The 18,564-nt window shown below is 43.0% G+C and overlaps 1 protein-coding gene and 1 pseudogene across 5 annotated transcripts in view; both read left to right on the top strand.

The window, feature by feature from the left end:
• Bmp2k (BMP-2 inducible kinase) overlaps positions 1-18,564 on the top strand; it is a 97,508-nt gene that overhangs the window by 23,036 nt on the left and 55,908 nt on the right. For all 5 annotated transcript variants that reach the window (XM_039092658.2, NM_001419798.1, XM_063273457.1 and 2 more), the window contains exons 2-5: positions 7,840-7,958; positions 10,834-10,939; positions 16,789-16,931; positions 18,330-18,451. In XM_039092658.2, coding sequence (XP_038948586.1) covers positions 7,840-7,958; positions 10,834-10,939; positions 16,789-16,931; positions 18,330-18,451 — 490 coding nt within the window. The remainder of the gene's footprint in view (positions 1-7,839; positions 7,959-10,833; positions 10,940-16,788; positions 16,932-18,329; positions 18,452-18,564) is intronic.
• On the top strand, positions 1,689-1,753 carry LOC120096864 (U4 spliceosomal RNA; annotated as a pseudogene).

Below are 18,564 nucleotides of genomic sequence, written 5' to 3'. Positions count from 1 at the left end.
TGGCTGCCACCTCCTTATTGCTGTGATTACTGATGTGTGCCAGTACGTCTGGCTTTTTAAAAATTTGTAATGTATTTATTTGGTACAGTGTGATATTTTGATAGTGTGTATAGTGTGAAGTTACTAAATCCACCAGCTTATTTGCCAGTTGTTTGTGTGGGGATATTCTGAGCCCTCGATTTTAACAGTGTCTTGACTTGTGTTAAACATTGCGGACTGCAGGCCCTGCTGCTCTGTAGCCCGAGTTCATTCTAACTATTGAGCTGGAATCTACAGTGACTGGAGTAAGATTGCTTCTAATATCTATTGGAAACAAGCGGAGCAATGAAGTTGAGCTTGAAAACAGGGTTTAAGAATTAACTGTGATGATCACGAGAAAGCATATTAAGTGGCCTCATACTGAAAAATCCCACAAAGTATGTGACCTACATCATTTTGACCACCGAGGGCATTTTTGCTTCCAGGATGAAAGGAAAAACTTTTTGTATTTGAAATAATATCAACAATTGTCATATTGAAAGTACTTTTTCTAGGGAGGAACCAGAAAGCTGTTAAATAGCTTGTTATTATTAATGTTAAACATGGCTTATGGTAATGAACTTGTGTTCAGTTTCTGTAATTTGTACTCTCTAATAGGATATAGTCAACATCAAGGAATGAGGACTCAGAGATTAACTAGAACTACTTCCCAGCTAAAGGATTGATCAATATTAAGTTATTCAGTCACAGATTATTTGGTGTCAGTCAAGATGATTGGTGTCGCTAGTATCATAGTAATCGGGGTGTCCTTGTTTTCAATAATGGAATTCGTTAGAGAGGAGAGATCTCAACTGTTACCCAAGTGAATACCGTGCTTGGTGAGTTTGTGTTAGTACATTTGTAAGGGTCACAGACTCAGACGCCTGCAGCACACACAATTTAAGCATAAATTGGACAGCACACGGGAGTTTTAGGGAGCGGCAGTGGTCAAGATGAACAATGGTGTGTGTGCCCTGGGGAAAGGGTCCACCTGCAGGCTGATGGGAACAATGGTCTCTAGGTATAAAATTCCAGAGAGATTGAACAATCTGATTGCAGCTGAAGTAGTACAACCTAAGAAACTTTTGAATATTATTTTAATTTGAAGTTGTTCATTGTGTATACTTATTTTCATAGTTCCTTGTTACATAGTTGTGTGTGTGTGTGTGTGTGTGTGTGTGTGTGTGTGTGTATGAGAGAGAGAGAGAGAGAGAGAGAGAGAGAGAGAGAGAGAGAGAGAGGGAGAGAGAGAGGGGGAGGGAGGGAGGGAGGGAGGGAGGGAGGGAGAGAGAGAGAGAGAGAGAGAGAGAGAGAGAGAGAGAGAGAGGGAGGGAGGGAGGGAGGGAGGTGGGGGTGTCTTGTGGCCCGGCTGGCCTTGAACTAATTCTGTAGCTGAGATGACCAAGTGCCTGGTCCACTTGCCTTTATTTCTCAAGTTGTTGGATTACAGGCACACCTGGGTACCAGGGCTTTCTTCTTTTTTAAAGGCTTTACAACATCCAGTTTAAACATGGTTTGTCTTTTATTCATAAAGTATCAAGTCAAAATTTCTTGAGAAGAATTTGAGGAGGACAGTTTTCTTTTTTTGATTTCTTCATTTGTTTTGTTCTTCTGTACTATTATTTCTAGGTCCTTTTGTTTGTGATTATACATTTTGTTTGGCATATTCCAGCTTTGCACAGTAGCAGTATCGTAGCCAATGAGGTTTATCTGAGGCACGATTATTGCTAATTGTTTGGCATATTCCCAAATGGATAGGTGTGGTCTGGAAAAATCATTAGAACCTGAAATTTATAGGGGAATAAAATATAGGGCTCCATCTTGTTAGACTAGCTGTCTGCCTCCTTTGGTCTCTTTGTTATCTATAAAGTGGAAATACGTTAAATGCTGTGTGATGTTACAGGAATGAAATAAAATATGTCTTCCCCCTCAATTCTGATTCATTCTACTTACTGATAACAACAGCTTTGGCAAGAATGTAAGTTGGTAATCATTCCTCATTAGAAAGAGTCGCACTTTTAGGGGAAAGCCTTGGATTTGCTGACTTAACCTAGGGCTCTGTTGTACCAGAGATAAGCAGTCAATGGGAGGAAGAACTTTCCTGTGCCTCAGATCACATGGACTCACGCAAGTGCCTTTCCTTCTTATCTCAAACACGACTTCAAAGTCACATCATTTTTTCTTGGCACTGGTTGGAGCTAGGAGTCGCTGATAGTTGAATCCTTCCTCTATTTTGCTGATAAAATGTACAGGGAAGGAAAAAGATCACTTGGGAGGTTATCCTCTCTCCCCACTTTTCTCTCTCCCGATACATTTCATAGGAATCCTCACCCATGGCCAAGTCTTTGATAAACATGCAGCGTTTCATGTGTTGGGATGCTGGAGCTGAAGGTTGCTAGGCTACCTTAAACATTCTCTGTCACTCGAGACTGATGGTCCCTGTGGGAAAGTCTCTAGTGTATAGTCTGCAGTCGTGGTTGTCAGGAAAACTGCTCAGCGGCAGTGGTGAGATTGGGTGGCAGGGGGCAAACTCTCGGAGAGGAGTAGACCAGGCACTCATTCCCCAGCGTAAGTGGGGAAGGATGGACTAAGCAAGAGCCTCAGGGCTGGTAGAATTGGAAGGAAGATTTTGCACCAGTAATCCCAGCACTTGGGATTTGTGGCCGGCTTGGACTACGCAGTGAAATGCTGTCTCAGTACAAGGCTACGGATGCAGCTCAATGGTAGAAACCTCAAAGCATATAGAAAGGTTGACAAGTGCTACAGGCGTAGCCTCATTCCCCTATCTAGATGCAACCAACCACAGAGCATTCTACCATCTTCCCTTCACAACATGTGGGTACATTTAAATGAGGACTTCTTAGAACATTTTTGTATATAGATAGAGAATGTCAAAGAAATTAACAAATGCTAGTTTTAACCAGGGATTCAGGAAATGCCCCCTTTCCTTTGTGGGAAAACTGAGCAGCAATAGCAATTCAAAGCCTTTTCATTTTGCTTGCAACCTGCTTCGTGTTTAATACCCAGTGAAATGCTGTGTTAATAAATGGTACCAACTGTACTGTGTGGTGCAAACAGAAGTGGTGAGAACTAAAATTCATGCAAAGAATAAGGAAGTCTAACTGTATGAACGTGCCAGTATTTATGTAGTATGACTATATTGCACACTTCTGATATCTTGTACTGACTTCCATGTTTTTGGCTTTCCATGACTCCTTTTCAGTTTAATAATTTGTAATCAAGGCAGTAGTCACTGGAACATAATTTGTTGTTTAACATGAGGGTAATGCTGTGGGCCTTATCCCAACTGTGGGTGGATCTGTTAGACGTGAATGGAATTGCTCAGAGCAAATGTTGCCGAAACAGCTTTCTTGTCCAGAAGTGATATTCTCTAAGATGTTTGTGGTCAAGCAATCATTGAGCAAGTTTAAATCTCACTAATGTTTAAACATGATATGCAAGCGTCTTAAAGGTGCCAGCGTCAGTACAGCTCTCCCACTGTACTGTACCCCAGCTTAGGGCCATTATGTTCAACAAGCAGCCCAACTCCTAACGTGTAACACCACAGTGCCTCTGGAGGCAATGGGTGCTCGTCCTTCTCTCTTGCTATTGTTCCCTTACGTTCGTAGACGTAGTACACAGCGTTTTCATTTGCAAACCCAGTTTGTGGACCAAGTGGAACAAAGAACCAGGAGAAATTCTGTAACGCCCCCTACTGATTGAGAGGAGAGGAAAGTCCTAGGAAGAGATACCAGGGTCATGCAGTTGAGCCATGGAAGAGGCCACACTCTGAGGTAAGGATGGTTAATGTTAGGGCTGGTGGCTTCCAGAGAGAAATCGCAAACTGAGAGGCTTCCTGTCAAGTTGGCAACACTTTCAGTGCTGCGGAGATCTCCTGAGGGTGACACAAAACTGGCTTCGTTGCTTGCAGCTAGAAGTTTCTGCGAGACCTTTTAGCATGTTGTTGAAAGCATTGAATTTGAAGTGTGTTTTCCTTTTACTGACTTGGCTTGGGAAACTTTTCTGTAGAAACGAAAGTTCCAGCCCTTTTAATAGTGTTGTATTTCACTTCCCAGTACTAAGAAACAAACAGAATCCAAACCAGTCAGCAGAACTAAGCTATCCCAGAAAGCTGTACAGCAACAGGAGGGCATGTAATGCAACATAATCAGAAATAAAACAAATAACCACACTCCCCAAGAAACAGGTCATCTGGATGGCTTTTGTTCTGTGGCGGATTAAACCATTATGTGCATGGCATGGCACACAGAGTAACTCCGAGTTGGGTCCTGCAGGGTGGCTGGGTAGGTGCTGGTGCTGTTGCAGCTACAGGGGTATCATTTTGTTAATGGTGGCTGGAGAAGAGGCTGACCCATGCATACATTATGGTTCAGGGCTTTTCAGTATGATGGACCCTTTGCCCAGTTCTGCTTGAACCATGGTCGTGTGGTGCTGGATTCTCAATGGTCACCAAAGGTCTTCCTGAGGTAGTGGCTCCATGTTGTATTATGCCAATGAAAATTAAAAATGCCAGCCTGGTGAGAATATGCAAAGTGGAAGCAAGCTTTGTTTAGACAACTAGAGAAATGGAGACATAGTGAGGAGCTAAGGAAGAGAGAGAGAATGAGCAGTTCCCAAGGCAGGAGAAAGCCACTGAAGCGCTCTGTCTAAGGTGTTTGTAGGAAAACTGGACAAAAGTGGAGGCCAGCTGAGTTGCGCTAGTAGGGACTGGAGCAATGGAGGACCATACATACGCCCTGTGTGTCTCTTTTCTAAGCCCAGTCAGGGAGATAGGGAGATAACCGTGCATTGTTCTGTGTTCTCTGCCCAGTTAGGGGTGGCTGAAGCTGCTTTGTCCTTCTCTGACTCAGGCTCTACTGTTTCTCACCTTTGCTCCTGCTGTTAATCACTTGGGCAACATTTCGACTTACAGCTTTGTATCTCGCGGTTGGGAGTTAGACTGTTTCTGTGTTCTCTCACTGGTGTAACTAGGGGTAGCTCCTTCACAGTGGAGGTTGCCTCCCACAGTTACCAGCTGTAGTTGCGGTTCTCTTGGTCACTCTACATTTAGCTCCTTGTCTAGAGGCAGTGGTCTAAAGTGGTCTCTTAGGTGGAAGCTTCTTGGTAGAAGGTCTTTGCTTAGAGTTCTGTCTGCTATGGGTGGCTGCCTTAGAACTCAGAAGAGAAGAAGGACACTGTCTCAGCTGGAGTTACCATGGTGTACTGGCTGGTTCTGTGTGTCAACTTGACACAGCTGGAGTTACCACAGAGAAAGGAGCCTCAGTTGAGGAAATGCCTTCATGAGGCCCAGCTGTAAGGCTGGTGATCAAGGGTGGGAGGGCCCATTGTGGGTGGTGCCGTCCCTGGGCTGGTGGTCCTGGGTTCTATAAGAAAGCAAGCTGAGCAAGCCAGGGGAAGCAAACCAGTAAGTGACATCCCTCCATGGCCTCTGCATCAGCTCCTGCTTCCTGCCCTGCTTGAGTTCCAGTTCTGACTTCCTTTGGTGATGAACAGCAGTGTGGAAGTGTAAGCTGAATAAACCTTTCCTCCCACCTTGCTTCTTGGTCGTGGTGTTTGTGCAGGATAGAAACCCTGACGGAGACACATGGAGATGGAGCACCATGAACAAAGCAGCTCAGGTAGGAAGGGCTTTAAGTTAAGTTTGCACAACTTAATCCATCACTGATGGAAGTCAGGACAGGGACTCAAACAGCAGGAACCTTGGAGACAGGAGCTGATGCAGAGGCCATGAAGGGGTACTGCTTATGGCTTGCTCCTCACGATTTGTGCAGCTTACTTTCTCATAGAACCCAGGACCAGCAGCCCAGGGATGGCATCACCCACACTTGGGCAGGGCCCTCCCCCATCAGTCACTAGTTAAGAAAATGCCTACAGGCCTACCCACAGCCTGATCTTATGGAGAAATTTTCTCAATGACTGTAGCTTGTGTCAACTTGACAAAAAGCTAGCTTGTGTCTTTTGTTCCTCTAAGGCTTTGTGGTGGCCATCTGTCCGGCTGTCAGTGGCCCAGAGCCCTGGCCTCTTCTCACCTGTCCAACTTGATTACATCATACTCAATTCCAAGCCTCTATCACCTCAGTGTGTCAGATGCCGCCTTTGCAACTCTCAGTCTGCTTTTAAATCAGCCTGTTTTCACTGCAGCATATGTTGCAACTTACAGTGTTCACCATGGTCTGTCCTTCTACCAATGGAGCTCATACATGCATGAAATACTCCTTAGAACAAGCAAACTAACAAAAACACATGTATTTGTATAATAACTTATAAAACCTCGGTAGAATTATCTACCAAAGCTTACCATCATTTGATTGTATGATCCTCTGTGTGTGTGTGTGTGTGTGTGTGTGTGTGCGTGCGTGCGTGCATGCGTGCGTGCGTGCGTGAGAGAGAGAGAGAGAGAGAGAGAGAGAGAGAGAGAGAGAGAGAGAATGAATAGCAGGAGATGGGGAGGGTGGCGGGAACACCACAGTTCAGTGTCATGTGCAGTTTTTTCACACAAGAGCCCTGAGAAAGTGAGGTTGTCCTCTGGAGTATAGACCTAAGAAGGGAGGGGACTCTGGGTTAGTAAAGAGGACAGTCACTTTGATTGTCACACGTACTTCCACCAGTGTACGATTATTCTCCTGTCAGATTTGGATCTTTTGCTGGTTCTTGTGCATTTTGAAAGCATCTACAGTGTCTCATATTTTCCAGTGGTAGACAAGTTTAACAATCACACCTTTATAGTACTAACAAAATTGATATGCTTGTAAGAAAAACATGTTTCAGAATGTTCTATACCAGAAATGAATCTTAAAAATTAATGTGAGACTCTTATCTTAGATTTGATAAAAATAATTGATTTTTTAATAGCACTATCTATGAACTTCAAGTGAAGTACTTTCTCAGATGCAGGAAAGAGAACGCGTCAATGACTGGTGTGGGTAAAGCAGGCATTTACTGTCTCACTTGAGTTCTGGAGGGAGGTTGGCTAATTCAGTGGTCCACCTGTCTGTCCTGAGGCATTTTCTTTCCAATCACCATGGTCACAGACGATCTACATCATGTCTAAGCAGAAAAGAGGCAGGAACGAAGAGCAGAAGAGCAGGGTCTTCATCACCACCCACTGTCATCTGGGCAGGGACTCCTTCCCTGCCATCCTGGAGACTCTACCTTGTTCTCAGGAGTTAGAGCTGGTGAGGACCCAGCCCTAGCGTCAGTTGCTGATAAGCAACTTAGATCCCATGATTGGCATACAGTAAGCTCCCCCTGCCCTTGCTGGAGAGGCCGACGGTCATTCTTAGCTGTACTGAGTGTTATGTATAGTCGCTGCCTTGTCATCAAGATGGGCGGGTGATAGTATTGTAGCAACGTATGTGAGGACATTTGTGTGCACAGAGTCACAGGCGTCTCTGTGAAAAGGCAAGCTTTAGTATTGCCCTTTGAAAGAGAAGCAGATTTGTTTGAGAAGCATGAGGCTCTGTAAGGACTTCTCCTCACTGACGCAGGAGGCCAGCGATCGGCTCTCAAGCAATAAGCTGCTTACCATGCTTATTTTTGTCTTGAATATAGTCTTTGATAATTTCCCTCTGTTATTTAGCTCCAAAATGTGTGTGTGTGTGTGTGTGTGTGTGTGTGTGTGTGTGTGTGTGTGTGTGATTTAAAAAATATCCTTATGTAGTCTGGCCTTGAATTGACAAGAGATTCATTTTTCTCTGCATCCCAAAGGCTGGTGTATGCCACCACACCCAGTAAAATTATAGTATATAATTTTGACAGTAGTTTCTGATTGTTTTAAATCGATTGGGTTTCCTCTCACAGGCGGCTTCTCCACTGTTTTCCTGGTGCGGACTCACAGTGGGATCCGATGCGCACTGAAGCGAATGTACGTCAATAACACACCTGACCTCAACATCTGTAAAAGGGAAATCACAATTATGGTAAGTGAGAGTAAGTTTGCTTTAGATATTTGGATCCTTTTCTTTTTGTTTTATACTATAGCATTCCCAGTTTTTAAGGCAAGTTATGTATCCGTTTATACACACGTGAAAAACTTGAAAGGTCATCCAGTTAAACTATTACTTGGAAATTGGCAGTTGATTGTGTCTGGCTACATGTGAGCCTAGATGCTCAGGTCGGCCTTTCCTGGACTGCCCTGGGTGGTACTGGGAGGCTAGAATTATGTAATACACAGCAGGTTCACCTCCCCAACACTTTAAGAAATACAGTCTTCCAGATACAATGAATCCTTCTCTGTTTTCTTGCTCAACTGGTCTAGGCACTGTTTTTCTCATGCAGAAGAGACTCCTGTCCTGAAGTTGGTGACTGTATTTGCTGTCCACACTCTGTACATTCGTCTTGTGTTTATACCCACAGACAACACTTTGTGGGTTTTTTTTTTTTTTTTTCATTTTAACAGTCCTGCTCTTACTTGATTTTCCTGTGAACTTTTCAGTTGTTGGTCATTAAGGGAAGCTCTTACCAAATACTAGTACAGTAAACGTCTTAGTAGACTACTAAGAACCTCATTGCTCTTGGAACCTTACTTCTAGTTCTCATTTCTCTCCCCTCTCATTCTCGGTTCTTCCCTGCATACACCCCTAAAGAACCTGCCGACTCTCTCGCTCATTGCATGGGCTCGTCATTCGGCCCCTAGAGAGCACCCTGTCTGCTTGAGACTTCTGCTCTTAACGTTTCTGATAACTGGGGCTGTCCAATGGGTTTTTTTCTTACCTCAGTGCCTGTGAGGTTCGTAGACATTGTAGTGTTCCTCAGTACTTAATTCCTTTCTGTCACCACATGCTATATTGTCAACATCCCAGTTTATCTGGTCCTATAGAAAAGTTGATAGACATCTGGGCCGCTTATACTTTATTGGCTGCTGTGACTAGCTACCACTGTGTACATGTGCATGTGTGTGACTGGCTGCTGCTGTGTGCATGTGCATGTGTGTGACTGGCTGCTGCTGTGTGCATGTGCATGTTTCTCACCTTCACTTATATGCCTAGGTTCTTCTGTAAATGTTTGAGAAGCAGCTAGAGTGTTGTGTACCAATGGAACCACATGTTCTTCCCAGCAGTCCTCACTGACAGACAGCTTTAGTTAATGCCAGTCCCATGGATCTCACTGCTAAGGGGTTTCATTTATATCAACCTCTTTATCAACACTTTCAAATACGTGTATTTATGTGATCTGGTTTTCTGAATTCCAGTTGGTTCTGCCTCTTAGCTAGTTTAGAGACTAGGTTTTGAGACATTTTAAAGATAAAGATATTAGCAAGCAGGTTAAAAAGAACTGCTTCACGATAATGGGGAAGCCTACATTGTGTTCCCTGATGTGAGCCTAGATACTTTACTGCTGTGTACAAGTCTGTTTACCTGTGGCATTCCAGCCCAGATCTCCTTTGTTGTCCCCTGAGTCCTGCTACATGCTGGTTATGTCCGTCTCCTCAGCTTTCCCAGGCAGGTCTGCATGCCTCTCACTATTTCCCAGAATCCTCTTTCTTCCTGCCACTGTCCCACATTCTGTTTCCTGTCTCAACTCGTCTGCCATCTGCTTTTTTTTTATTGGCAGGGGATGCTTGTAAGAGATTCTCTCTACCGAGCCACACCCTTTACTCAGGAGAGTTAGTATACTTCTGAGACAAGGAGAGGGTACTAGCAGCGGCTCCAGGCAAGTCTTTGCCTTTAAGCTACTAGGCACTGTGGGGAGAACAGACCTTTGCAGCAGTGGTCTTCAGCTGCTGTTGGACCACCCACTGCCCACTGTATGATTTAATGTGTTTTGCATATAGTAGTTCTGACTACAAACTATTTTGTACAGTTGAAACTCAGTCTACTAAGAATGATAATAGTTGTAGGAAGTCATCCATGCTAAGCAGCACTGACCACTGCGTGGTCTCCAACCCTCTCAGTAGCCGCAGGATGCCGATGATGACTTTGTACCAGGAGGAAACTTCGTTGTTAGACTTTCCGTTTTGTTATTTCCTTGAACACAGCACTAACATTTTCTTTAATCTCTGAGTTCCTTTTCACAAATGTTTTTGACCACTTGTTCCTGTTTTAGTTTTAGTGAAGAGTTCTCCATAAACTGTGATATTTAGGAAAACATGAAACTTGTTCATTAACATTAGAGCTTAATTCCTAGGGTTTATTCTTACTTTATTTTGTATTTATTTGGTTTTCAAGATAGTGTTTCTCTGTGTAGCCTTGGCTGTCCTAGAATTCTCTCTGTAAGAGAAGGCTGGCCTTGAACTCACAGAGATCTGTCTGCCTCTGCCTCCCAGCAATTGCTTTATTATTATTTTTTAGATAAGTATTATTAGAATTCTCATAGTTTATTCTTGAATTTCAGAGAACTGTGTTCCACACTTACTTTGGTAGATTAGTTCTAGCTTATACTTGTTTATTTTGTGTGGGTATGTGGGGGCAGCATGAGCAGACAGCAGGGCAGCTGTGGGGCTTGCTTTTGCCCTTCACCATGTCGGTCCTGGGGCTTGAACTCAGGTCCTCGGGCTTGGTGATCAGTGTCTCCACTGGCTGAGCCATGTCACCAGCTCTTGGAAGGTTATTGCTTTCATTACTTTCCTGGATGAACTTACAAACAAATGGTCATTGGTTATTCATCTTAGTGATGTCACATATGTATTGAGTTTTCAATGACGCCATAGAAATCACTGACTGGAATTCTGTATTCTCATACTTTATTCCTGCTTTTAGAAATTTATTAATCTACTAATTTAGACTTACAACCATTACTCTTAGAAGTTTAAGATTTGTATTTTCTAATTTTAAAGATTTTATTTCTTTCTCACAGAAAGAGCTATCTGGCCACAAAAATATTGTTGGTTATTTGGACTGTGCTGTCAATTCAATTAGTGATAATGTATGGGAAGTGCTCATCCTAATGGAATATTGTCGAGGTAAGTATCTGTCTTCATTTGTATGTACTAAAAAGGACATCCCTTTCCATAGAGCATGAGGTCCGAGGCGTCTCCCAGGGCAGCGCTACCTGTTCTGGATGCTTCATTGCAATTCCAGCTTTAATGACTTAATTACACATGCTGTTAAAACTTATTTAAAGTCTAGTGATAATTTATAATTATGACAAGAGCCTGCAAATGGAGAGTTAAACAAAATGATAATTGGGTTCAAAACAAGAAATCTAAGCTAGTGAAGTTATACTCGTAGTTGTCTGTTGAATTCTTTTGTAATCCAACCAAGAATTAGTGTTTCAAGATGCACTGTGTACATATTAAATTTGTTACATTTAGGCGGCCCATGCTAGTTTCCTTAGTGTGAATGTGTATCTGTGTGGGTGTACCCATAGGCAATTTAAAAATGCTTGTATTATATTTCTTTGTGTGCATGTGTGTGCTTGAGTTTGAATGAAGGCACTCAGAAACAACATCATTGTAGGTCACAAGACCACTTGTGAGTCGTTCTCTCCTGCCACTGTGTGGGTCTTGGGGATCACACTCAGGTCTTCAGGCTGGGTAGCAAGTGCCTTTTACCGACAGCCACTCTTAGCCATAGTGCTTACACTGCTGGTTTTTGAGACAGGGTATCTCAGTTGATGTGGAGCTCAGTAGGTAGGCTAGGCTTGCTGGCCATGGGCCCTGAGGCTCTCTACCTGTTTCTACTCTGCAGCGTTGGGATCATAGGTACACCTTTCCCTACTGCGCTGTCACCCCTGTCACCCTTGGGTGTTCTCTCTGAGACAGCACTTCATATAGCTCATATACCTTGAACTCCTGATTCTTCTTTCAAGTTATAGAGCCTGCGTTTTTTAAAAAAGTGATTTTTAAATTTTTATTTTATGTGCATTGATGTTTTGTCTGTGTGAGGGTGTTGACTCTCCTGGAGCTGGAGTTATAGACAGTTGTGAACTGCCATGAGGGTCCTGGGAATTTAACCTGGGTCTTTTAGAAAAGCAACCAGTGCTCTTAACCACTGAGCCATCTCTCCAGTTCCATAGAACCTGCATTTTAATACATAATCTTAATGTTTTTTATTCATTTGTGTCAGAAAATAGGAAACCATATTTATTTAGACCTAGCATGGTATTTAAGACAAATGTTAACTTGCACAACATGCCTTAACAGTAATGGCACATGCCAGCTACCTCTGACTTCTACCCTTCATATGTGGGAGGAGGAGGAGGAGGAGGAAGAAGAAGAGGAGGAAGAAGAAGAGGAGGAAGAAGAAGAGGAGGAAGAGGAGGGAGAGGAGGAGGAGGAGGCAGAGGGGGCTCTCAGTCTATTTCCTATAAACACAATGTCACTTACTTTGGTTTTTGAAAAGAAATATTTTCCCGATGTTTGAATCAGCAAGGTTTGTGTCACAGGAATTTTAGAATAAAAAATGATTTCTTTAGAGAGAGCTTAGTGGTTAAGAGCACTGACTGGGCTTGCAGAGGTCCCAGGTTCAGTTCCAGCCACTATGTGCTGGCTTATAACTGCCTACAGCTCCAGTTTCAGGGACTATGACTCCCTCTTAGGGCCTGCATGGGCACCAGGAATACATGTGGTGCATGTATATGTATACATATATGCATACACACACACACACACACACACACACACACACCCACACCCACACCCCTGAAGTCAAAGTGCTCTTAAAAATAAATCTTAAAGTAAAGGAAGGTAAGTTATGTGTATGGTTCAAAAAACCCAATAGCTAGTGTGGTACCACAGGTATTTAATCCTTGCACTAGGGAGGCAGAGGCTGTGAGTTCGAGGTCAGCCTGGTCAATAGAGAGTTCTAGGCCAGTCAGGGCTACATAGACTCTTAGAACACAAAACCAACCAACCAACCAACCAACCAACCAACCAACCAACCAACCAACCAACAGCAGCAGGAACATTAGCAGGAGGAAAAGACAGACGCCCAGTAGTTCTTCTGTTCAGCCCTGGGTCGGCTGAGCTGCCTGCTGATGCCTTCTCTCCTAAATATGCATAGATGTTCCTTCTCAGGTTCCCCCCTGTATTTCTGGGCCTTGTAAGTGGGAGTTGGTGTTCTTGGTGAGCATTGGAAACATGAACGTGAAGGAACTTAGGCAGCTAGGGCAGTATGGATTCTGGTAGGAGCATGTTCTCGTAAGGCAAACAGCCAGTGCTCTGTCTGGTTTTGTGACACTGTCTCCAAGGCAGGTTAGGAATTTACTCCCAGTGTTGATATGCTTACTTTGGGACCAAGTCAGTTTTTTTATTATTTTGCTTACCATTCAGGGGTAACATGTATAATTATATTTTCTTTCTTGTACAGTTGATTTTCTTGGAGTTAATAATTGCTCAACTTTTCCCTTGCCTAATTTCTTCAAGTGTATTATTAATTTAGCCCATCTTCCTCAGGAGAAACTCAAGTCTGTGAGGGAAGCTGTAACACTTGTGAGTTTAATTTCCCTCCCTTTCTCAGAAACGCTCCTCGGGGAGACTTGGTTCACTGTTCAATTTGAAGCAGGATTTAGCTGTCCCTTGGGATGCTTTCCTGCCATCTCGGACTCCCCGCTCTCATCTCCCCCTCCCCCTGGTTAGGTGTTAGTGATTGCATGCCTATGAGTGCGTTGCCGCTGAGCAGAGGAGTCTCTGGTCTCTGGGACTAGTGAACTTTTCCTTAGATTTTTGATAAGTTTATGGGTGGGGATGGCTTTGAGGCTTGAGTTAGTAAGCATGTCTTCACTTTGCCTTTCACATATTGACCAGTGCTGACACTGTTTAGCTTCTGAGGTCAGAGGAGGTTGGGGCAGGGGATGGCCATAGACGAGCATGTCTGTATTTTGTGCCACATCTGACCATCGGTTTGGGGAGCTAACAGAAGAAGTGCTGGTGGAGAATTGTGATGGTGTCGCTCTTTTCTCTCCATGAAGTGTGAGCATTCATTTGTCGATGAGGCTTATTTCTGCATAGACTCAGCACGCAGCTTTCTGGTTATCTCCATTGTTCTGGGTCTCACAGCGGGGACACTTCACGCAGCTTTCTCTAGGACACCTGCTTTTTCTCTTGCATGCTTGTGCTCTCATTTAAAATGGATGCTTGTCTTCCTGCGGTGATTAGTCATTTGATTTTCTTTTCATTTCTTTCTCATTTCTGCGTCTTTTGGAAGCTTCCTTAAGTGTGCTTCAGGTTTTCTATAGAATGTTGTACTTTTGCTCTATTATTTTAATTTTGAGTGATTCTTTCTTATTTCATGTAGTTTTACAGTTGCTCTCATTTTATTTTTTAAGCTTTTTAAAATTAAAATTGTATTTAAAATGTTTTGCCCTTTGTTCTGATGTTCCTCCGATTCCTCTGCTTTGTTCCTCTGTTGTGTCTCATGTGGGAAGTTCTGTGTGTGTCACAGAAGATGGCATCCCCTCTGGGTTGGCGTTTTTATCTTAGCAGGAGGAATGCAGAGGCCTGAGCCGAGTATTCACAGTTTCTTCTCTGATGTGACTCTTCCATGGGGGAGGGGTGCGTTGGAGGAGCAGGGGGTGGGAGAATGAATTCTCTCCTCCACTTCATTCATGGAAGTCAGTTGTAGGTAGGATGAGGAGGCAGTGTAATACACACAGTCAGACACACTGCTGTGCAGGGAGGGCAGAAGAATGGGTGGCTGTGCCCAGCACATTACTTGCTCTATAGTCTACAATGTTGACAGACATCTTCTGTTAGTAGCCTTTGCGTCTGAATTCATGGTTTGGTAACTACTTACCTTGCTAGTTCACAGGTGAAGCAGGGTTCTTAGCCTGTGGGCTGGACCCCTTCTGATTTTCAATGCCCCTTTCACAGGGTCACATACCAGATATCCTGCTCATCAAAAATATCATTCACAACAGTAGAAAAATTACACTTATAAAGTAGCAGTGCAAATAACTTTATGGACAGGGGTAGCAGCATTAGGAAGGTTGAGAGCTACTGATTTAAAGAGATAATGTGTTTTGCCAACTTCTGGATCTCACTGGTTATTAGAGTATATTTCTATTGTTTTATGAATAACTTAGGAACAAATTATGGCAATGTGTAACTTTCTAAGTTTGCTTTGGAAGAGCTTTGTATTAATTTCTCTAACTTGTATCTGTACTTAATAGTAAAACACTTGAGTCAGTAGCATGAAGAAGCAGTTGCTAATTATTGCTTGTCCATCTGTCAGTCAGCAGCTGTGGGTGGAGCCGGGCAGGGTGGGGGTGCTGACTTTGTCAAAGCTTGTTCACGTCTGTTTGGTAGCAGTGACTGGTTGGGGGTAGTTATACTTTATATCGCTCATGCTCTTATTGGCTCTAGTAGGTTCTCCTGGGGTGGGCTTTTCTCATAGTGATAGAAAGAGTGGATGCCCACACAAGCACCTGTGCTCTGTCCCTCCCTCAGTTGGATGTGAGTGAGTGAGTGAGTGAGTGTGTGTGTGTGTGTACACGTGTGTACTTGGGTGAGAAACTTCTCTGACCAAGGTTGAGAAGAGCACTGTCTCTGTGTCTGAGCATAAATGTTTAAAAGGGGCAGTTTAAGGGCTGGCGAGATGGCTCAGAGGTTAAGAGCAATGACTGTTCTTCGACAGGCCCCAAGTTCAAGTCCCAGCAACCGCATGGTGGCTCATAACCATCTATAATGAGATCCTGGTGTCCTCTTCTGACCTACAGGCATACATGCAAGCAGAACATGGTATACATAATTAATTCTTTTTTAAAAAGGGAGTTTGACAGCATGTCCACTTAGTAAGAAACACTATTAGCACCCTCTCCACCTGGGTCTGTCATCTCCCAAGCCATGAGTCTTTGACTAGGTTTATAGTAGGAAGAATATGGCTGTTGTGGGAGCTCATGCGGTTGGATATGCTGAAGAGGCTGAGGTGAGGAGGATCATGAGTGTAAGTTCAGCCTGGCAGTGACAGGGGTAAATTCCTTCTTCCAATCCAAGCAGAAGCAATTGTTATCTCCAACTGTCAGGCTGCTGTGGCACCAGACAGCAAGGCTTGTCTGGTAGGTCCACAGCATGCGTGACCTACAGCCGGGCAAGGTTGCTGATTATTTCTCTCCCAGACCTCTTATTTCTTAATAGGAATAAAGCATTAGTGGCTTAATTCCTCAGGTCCCTTTGTCCTGTAGTCAAGGCTATATTTTCAAGCATCAGGTCAGGAGTTCTCTTTGGCCTTTTAGATAAAATCTGAGGTGCGGCTGTCAGGCACTCCCCACCCTCTATGGGCTTCCTTGGCCGTATCGGCACTGGTTCTTTAAGAGGAGTTGTTGTCAGGAGATGTTTGTACATAAAGCTCATCATTACCCACATGGTCTCCATTATTTTTCTGTGTCCACATGACTCTCACAGAGATAAGAGAAGCCTATGTTGTTCAGTCTTCCCTCTTCCTTCCTTGCCCCAACCTAAACCCAAATTCTCCAGGTGAGCTCTCACATATTCTCACTATGCAGTGCTATAACTTATAATCATATTTGTGTCATTATTTTTCCCTTGAAACACTATATATCATATTTTTGTTTTTCACACTTTATCCAGTACAAAACAGTGTTGAATGGCTATTGCTTCAAATAAATACATCATTTTCATAAGGAGACCTGCAATTTCAGAAGTGGCTTAATCTTAAAAATGGCAAATAGTTTTAGCAAGACACTGTCTTTTCAGTGTTCTGATCTCAGAGATGTGATGTAGGAAAGTGTGTCACGAGCCAGTGCAGTAGGCACAGGGAGCTTCATGGGAGTTAGAGTCATAGCTGGTGCTACAGAGGCATTTTGGGTGTCGGCTTTGTTTGCAATAGGCCCTCAGAGCTACTTCTTGTTTAGCTGGGCAGGTCGTGAACCAGATGAATAAGAAGCTGCAGACAGGCTTTACCGAGTCTGAAGTCCTACAGATCTTCTGTGACACCTGTGAAGCAGTCGCACGGTTGCATCAATGTAAGACTCCCATAATCCACCGGGATCTGAAGGTAAGAACTGGGCAACACTTGTTCTACACGTCAAATTTAAAATGTCTTTTCTTTCTTTCCCTGCTCCTGTACCCTTGCCAAGACCCTGTGTAGTTTGCTTACACATTGTGCCTGGTGTTTATTTTCTAGCCTTTCTCATATGATGTAAGGTTCCTGGGGCCTTTGGCATTGGTTTGGTTTTGTGTTTGATAGATTTATGTTCTTGAACAGTGCATAGCACCGAGGTTCACTAATTGATTAGTAAATAAACAAGTGAATGAATGCCTGTTTTAAATGATTAAATATAATTTCATATCTTATACAAAAATAAAGTGTCATTTAGAATATAGGTTGTTGATGGTCATGAAAGCTAAAATAAACGTTACTATCATTTTAGTAATGTAAATAAGAGTAAAAACAAAAGACATTGCCAGAGTAATAGTAATTTATTTGGTCCTTAACCTATTCCAGACTGTGTTCTGAGTACTTCAGGTGTTTTATTTTAACAATTCCATGTCTTGACTCTCACCTTCCCTGTTTGTCTGGGTGAGGTAACCAGAGTAGGAGCAGTTCAGCAAACGCAGTGATTGGTCAGCAGCAGCTGGGGCTCTTTGAACCTCTGTGGTGTAGTCAAGGCCCTGGAGTAGGCACACTTTGTTCTTTGAACGCTGATTTCCAACTTAAAGTGTAAATTTAAGATTGTGTTTTTCACTGCAGGATTTTTAAATAAAAATGATGGTATAGGCTGGATCAGAAAAATCTACATTTGAAAATGCCTACTTTCTTAAAATGTTTGAGACAATATGGTAATACTGTTAGTGTAAAGAACCTGACCACATGCGTCAGGTTGCAGTGAGAATGTTTTATAGAACTATCAGGCATAATTTTTAAAGAGGGTATGAGTTATGAATAAATTTTGTCTTATTCTTGAACTCGGTCCCCAATATAAAAAATAATTCCAAGCCAATGACACTTCTGATTTCAAGCAGTTTGCATATAGATATTCAAGCTAAAGAAGTTAGTTAGAAATAGATTTTAGATCTTTTCCACTACTCATTGACTGCAGGTGGACTGAAGTCTGGGGATGGAGAAAAATGGAGATAAATCTTGACAGCTCCCCGTTGTCCTTCAGAGAGGGCATTTAGGAGGTTGGGTTGAGCAGAAGGGTTACAAACCCTTCTGGCCTCCTGCTTGTTCCTCCTGAGTTCTGGGGTCATTAGGAATGTGCCACTGACTACTCTGGTTCATCTGTTTCTGGCTTAGGTGTCTTCTGTTTGTATACGTGTGTGTGTGTACACGTGCACACATGTGTAGGTGTGTGTGTTGCATTTATGTGTACCTAGCACCTGATCCCAACAGGTTAAAAAACAAGACAACTTTCACTTTGAAAATAGTAATCATTGATTTTCTTTTCTTAAGGTAGAAAATATTTTGTTAAATGATGCTGGGAATTACGTGCTTTGTGACTTTGGCAGTGCCACTAATAAATTTCTCAATCCTCAAAAAGATGGAGTTAATGTAGTAGAAGAAGAAATTAAAAAGTAAGTTTTTAATCTTTATTTCATTTTGTCTCATAGGCATTTTGATTAACGAGTCTGTAGCTAGCTACATTAATACATTCCATTTGTACATTAATTATTCCATTTGTAGATTC

Source organism: Rattus norvegicus, chromosome 14 (genome assembly GCF_036323735.1).
Source record: "Rattus norvegicus strain BN/NHsdMcwi chromosome 14, GRCr8, whole genome shotgun sequence".
Taxonomy (NCBI): Eukaryota; Metazoa; Chordata; class Mammalia; order Rodentia; family Muridae; genus Rattus; species Rattus norvegicus.
This window is presented reverse-complemented; position numbering and strand designations above follow the sequence as displayed.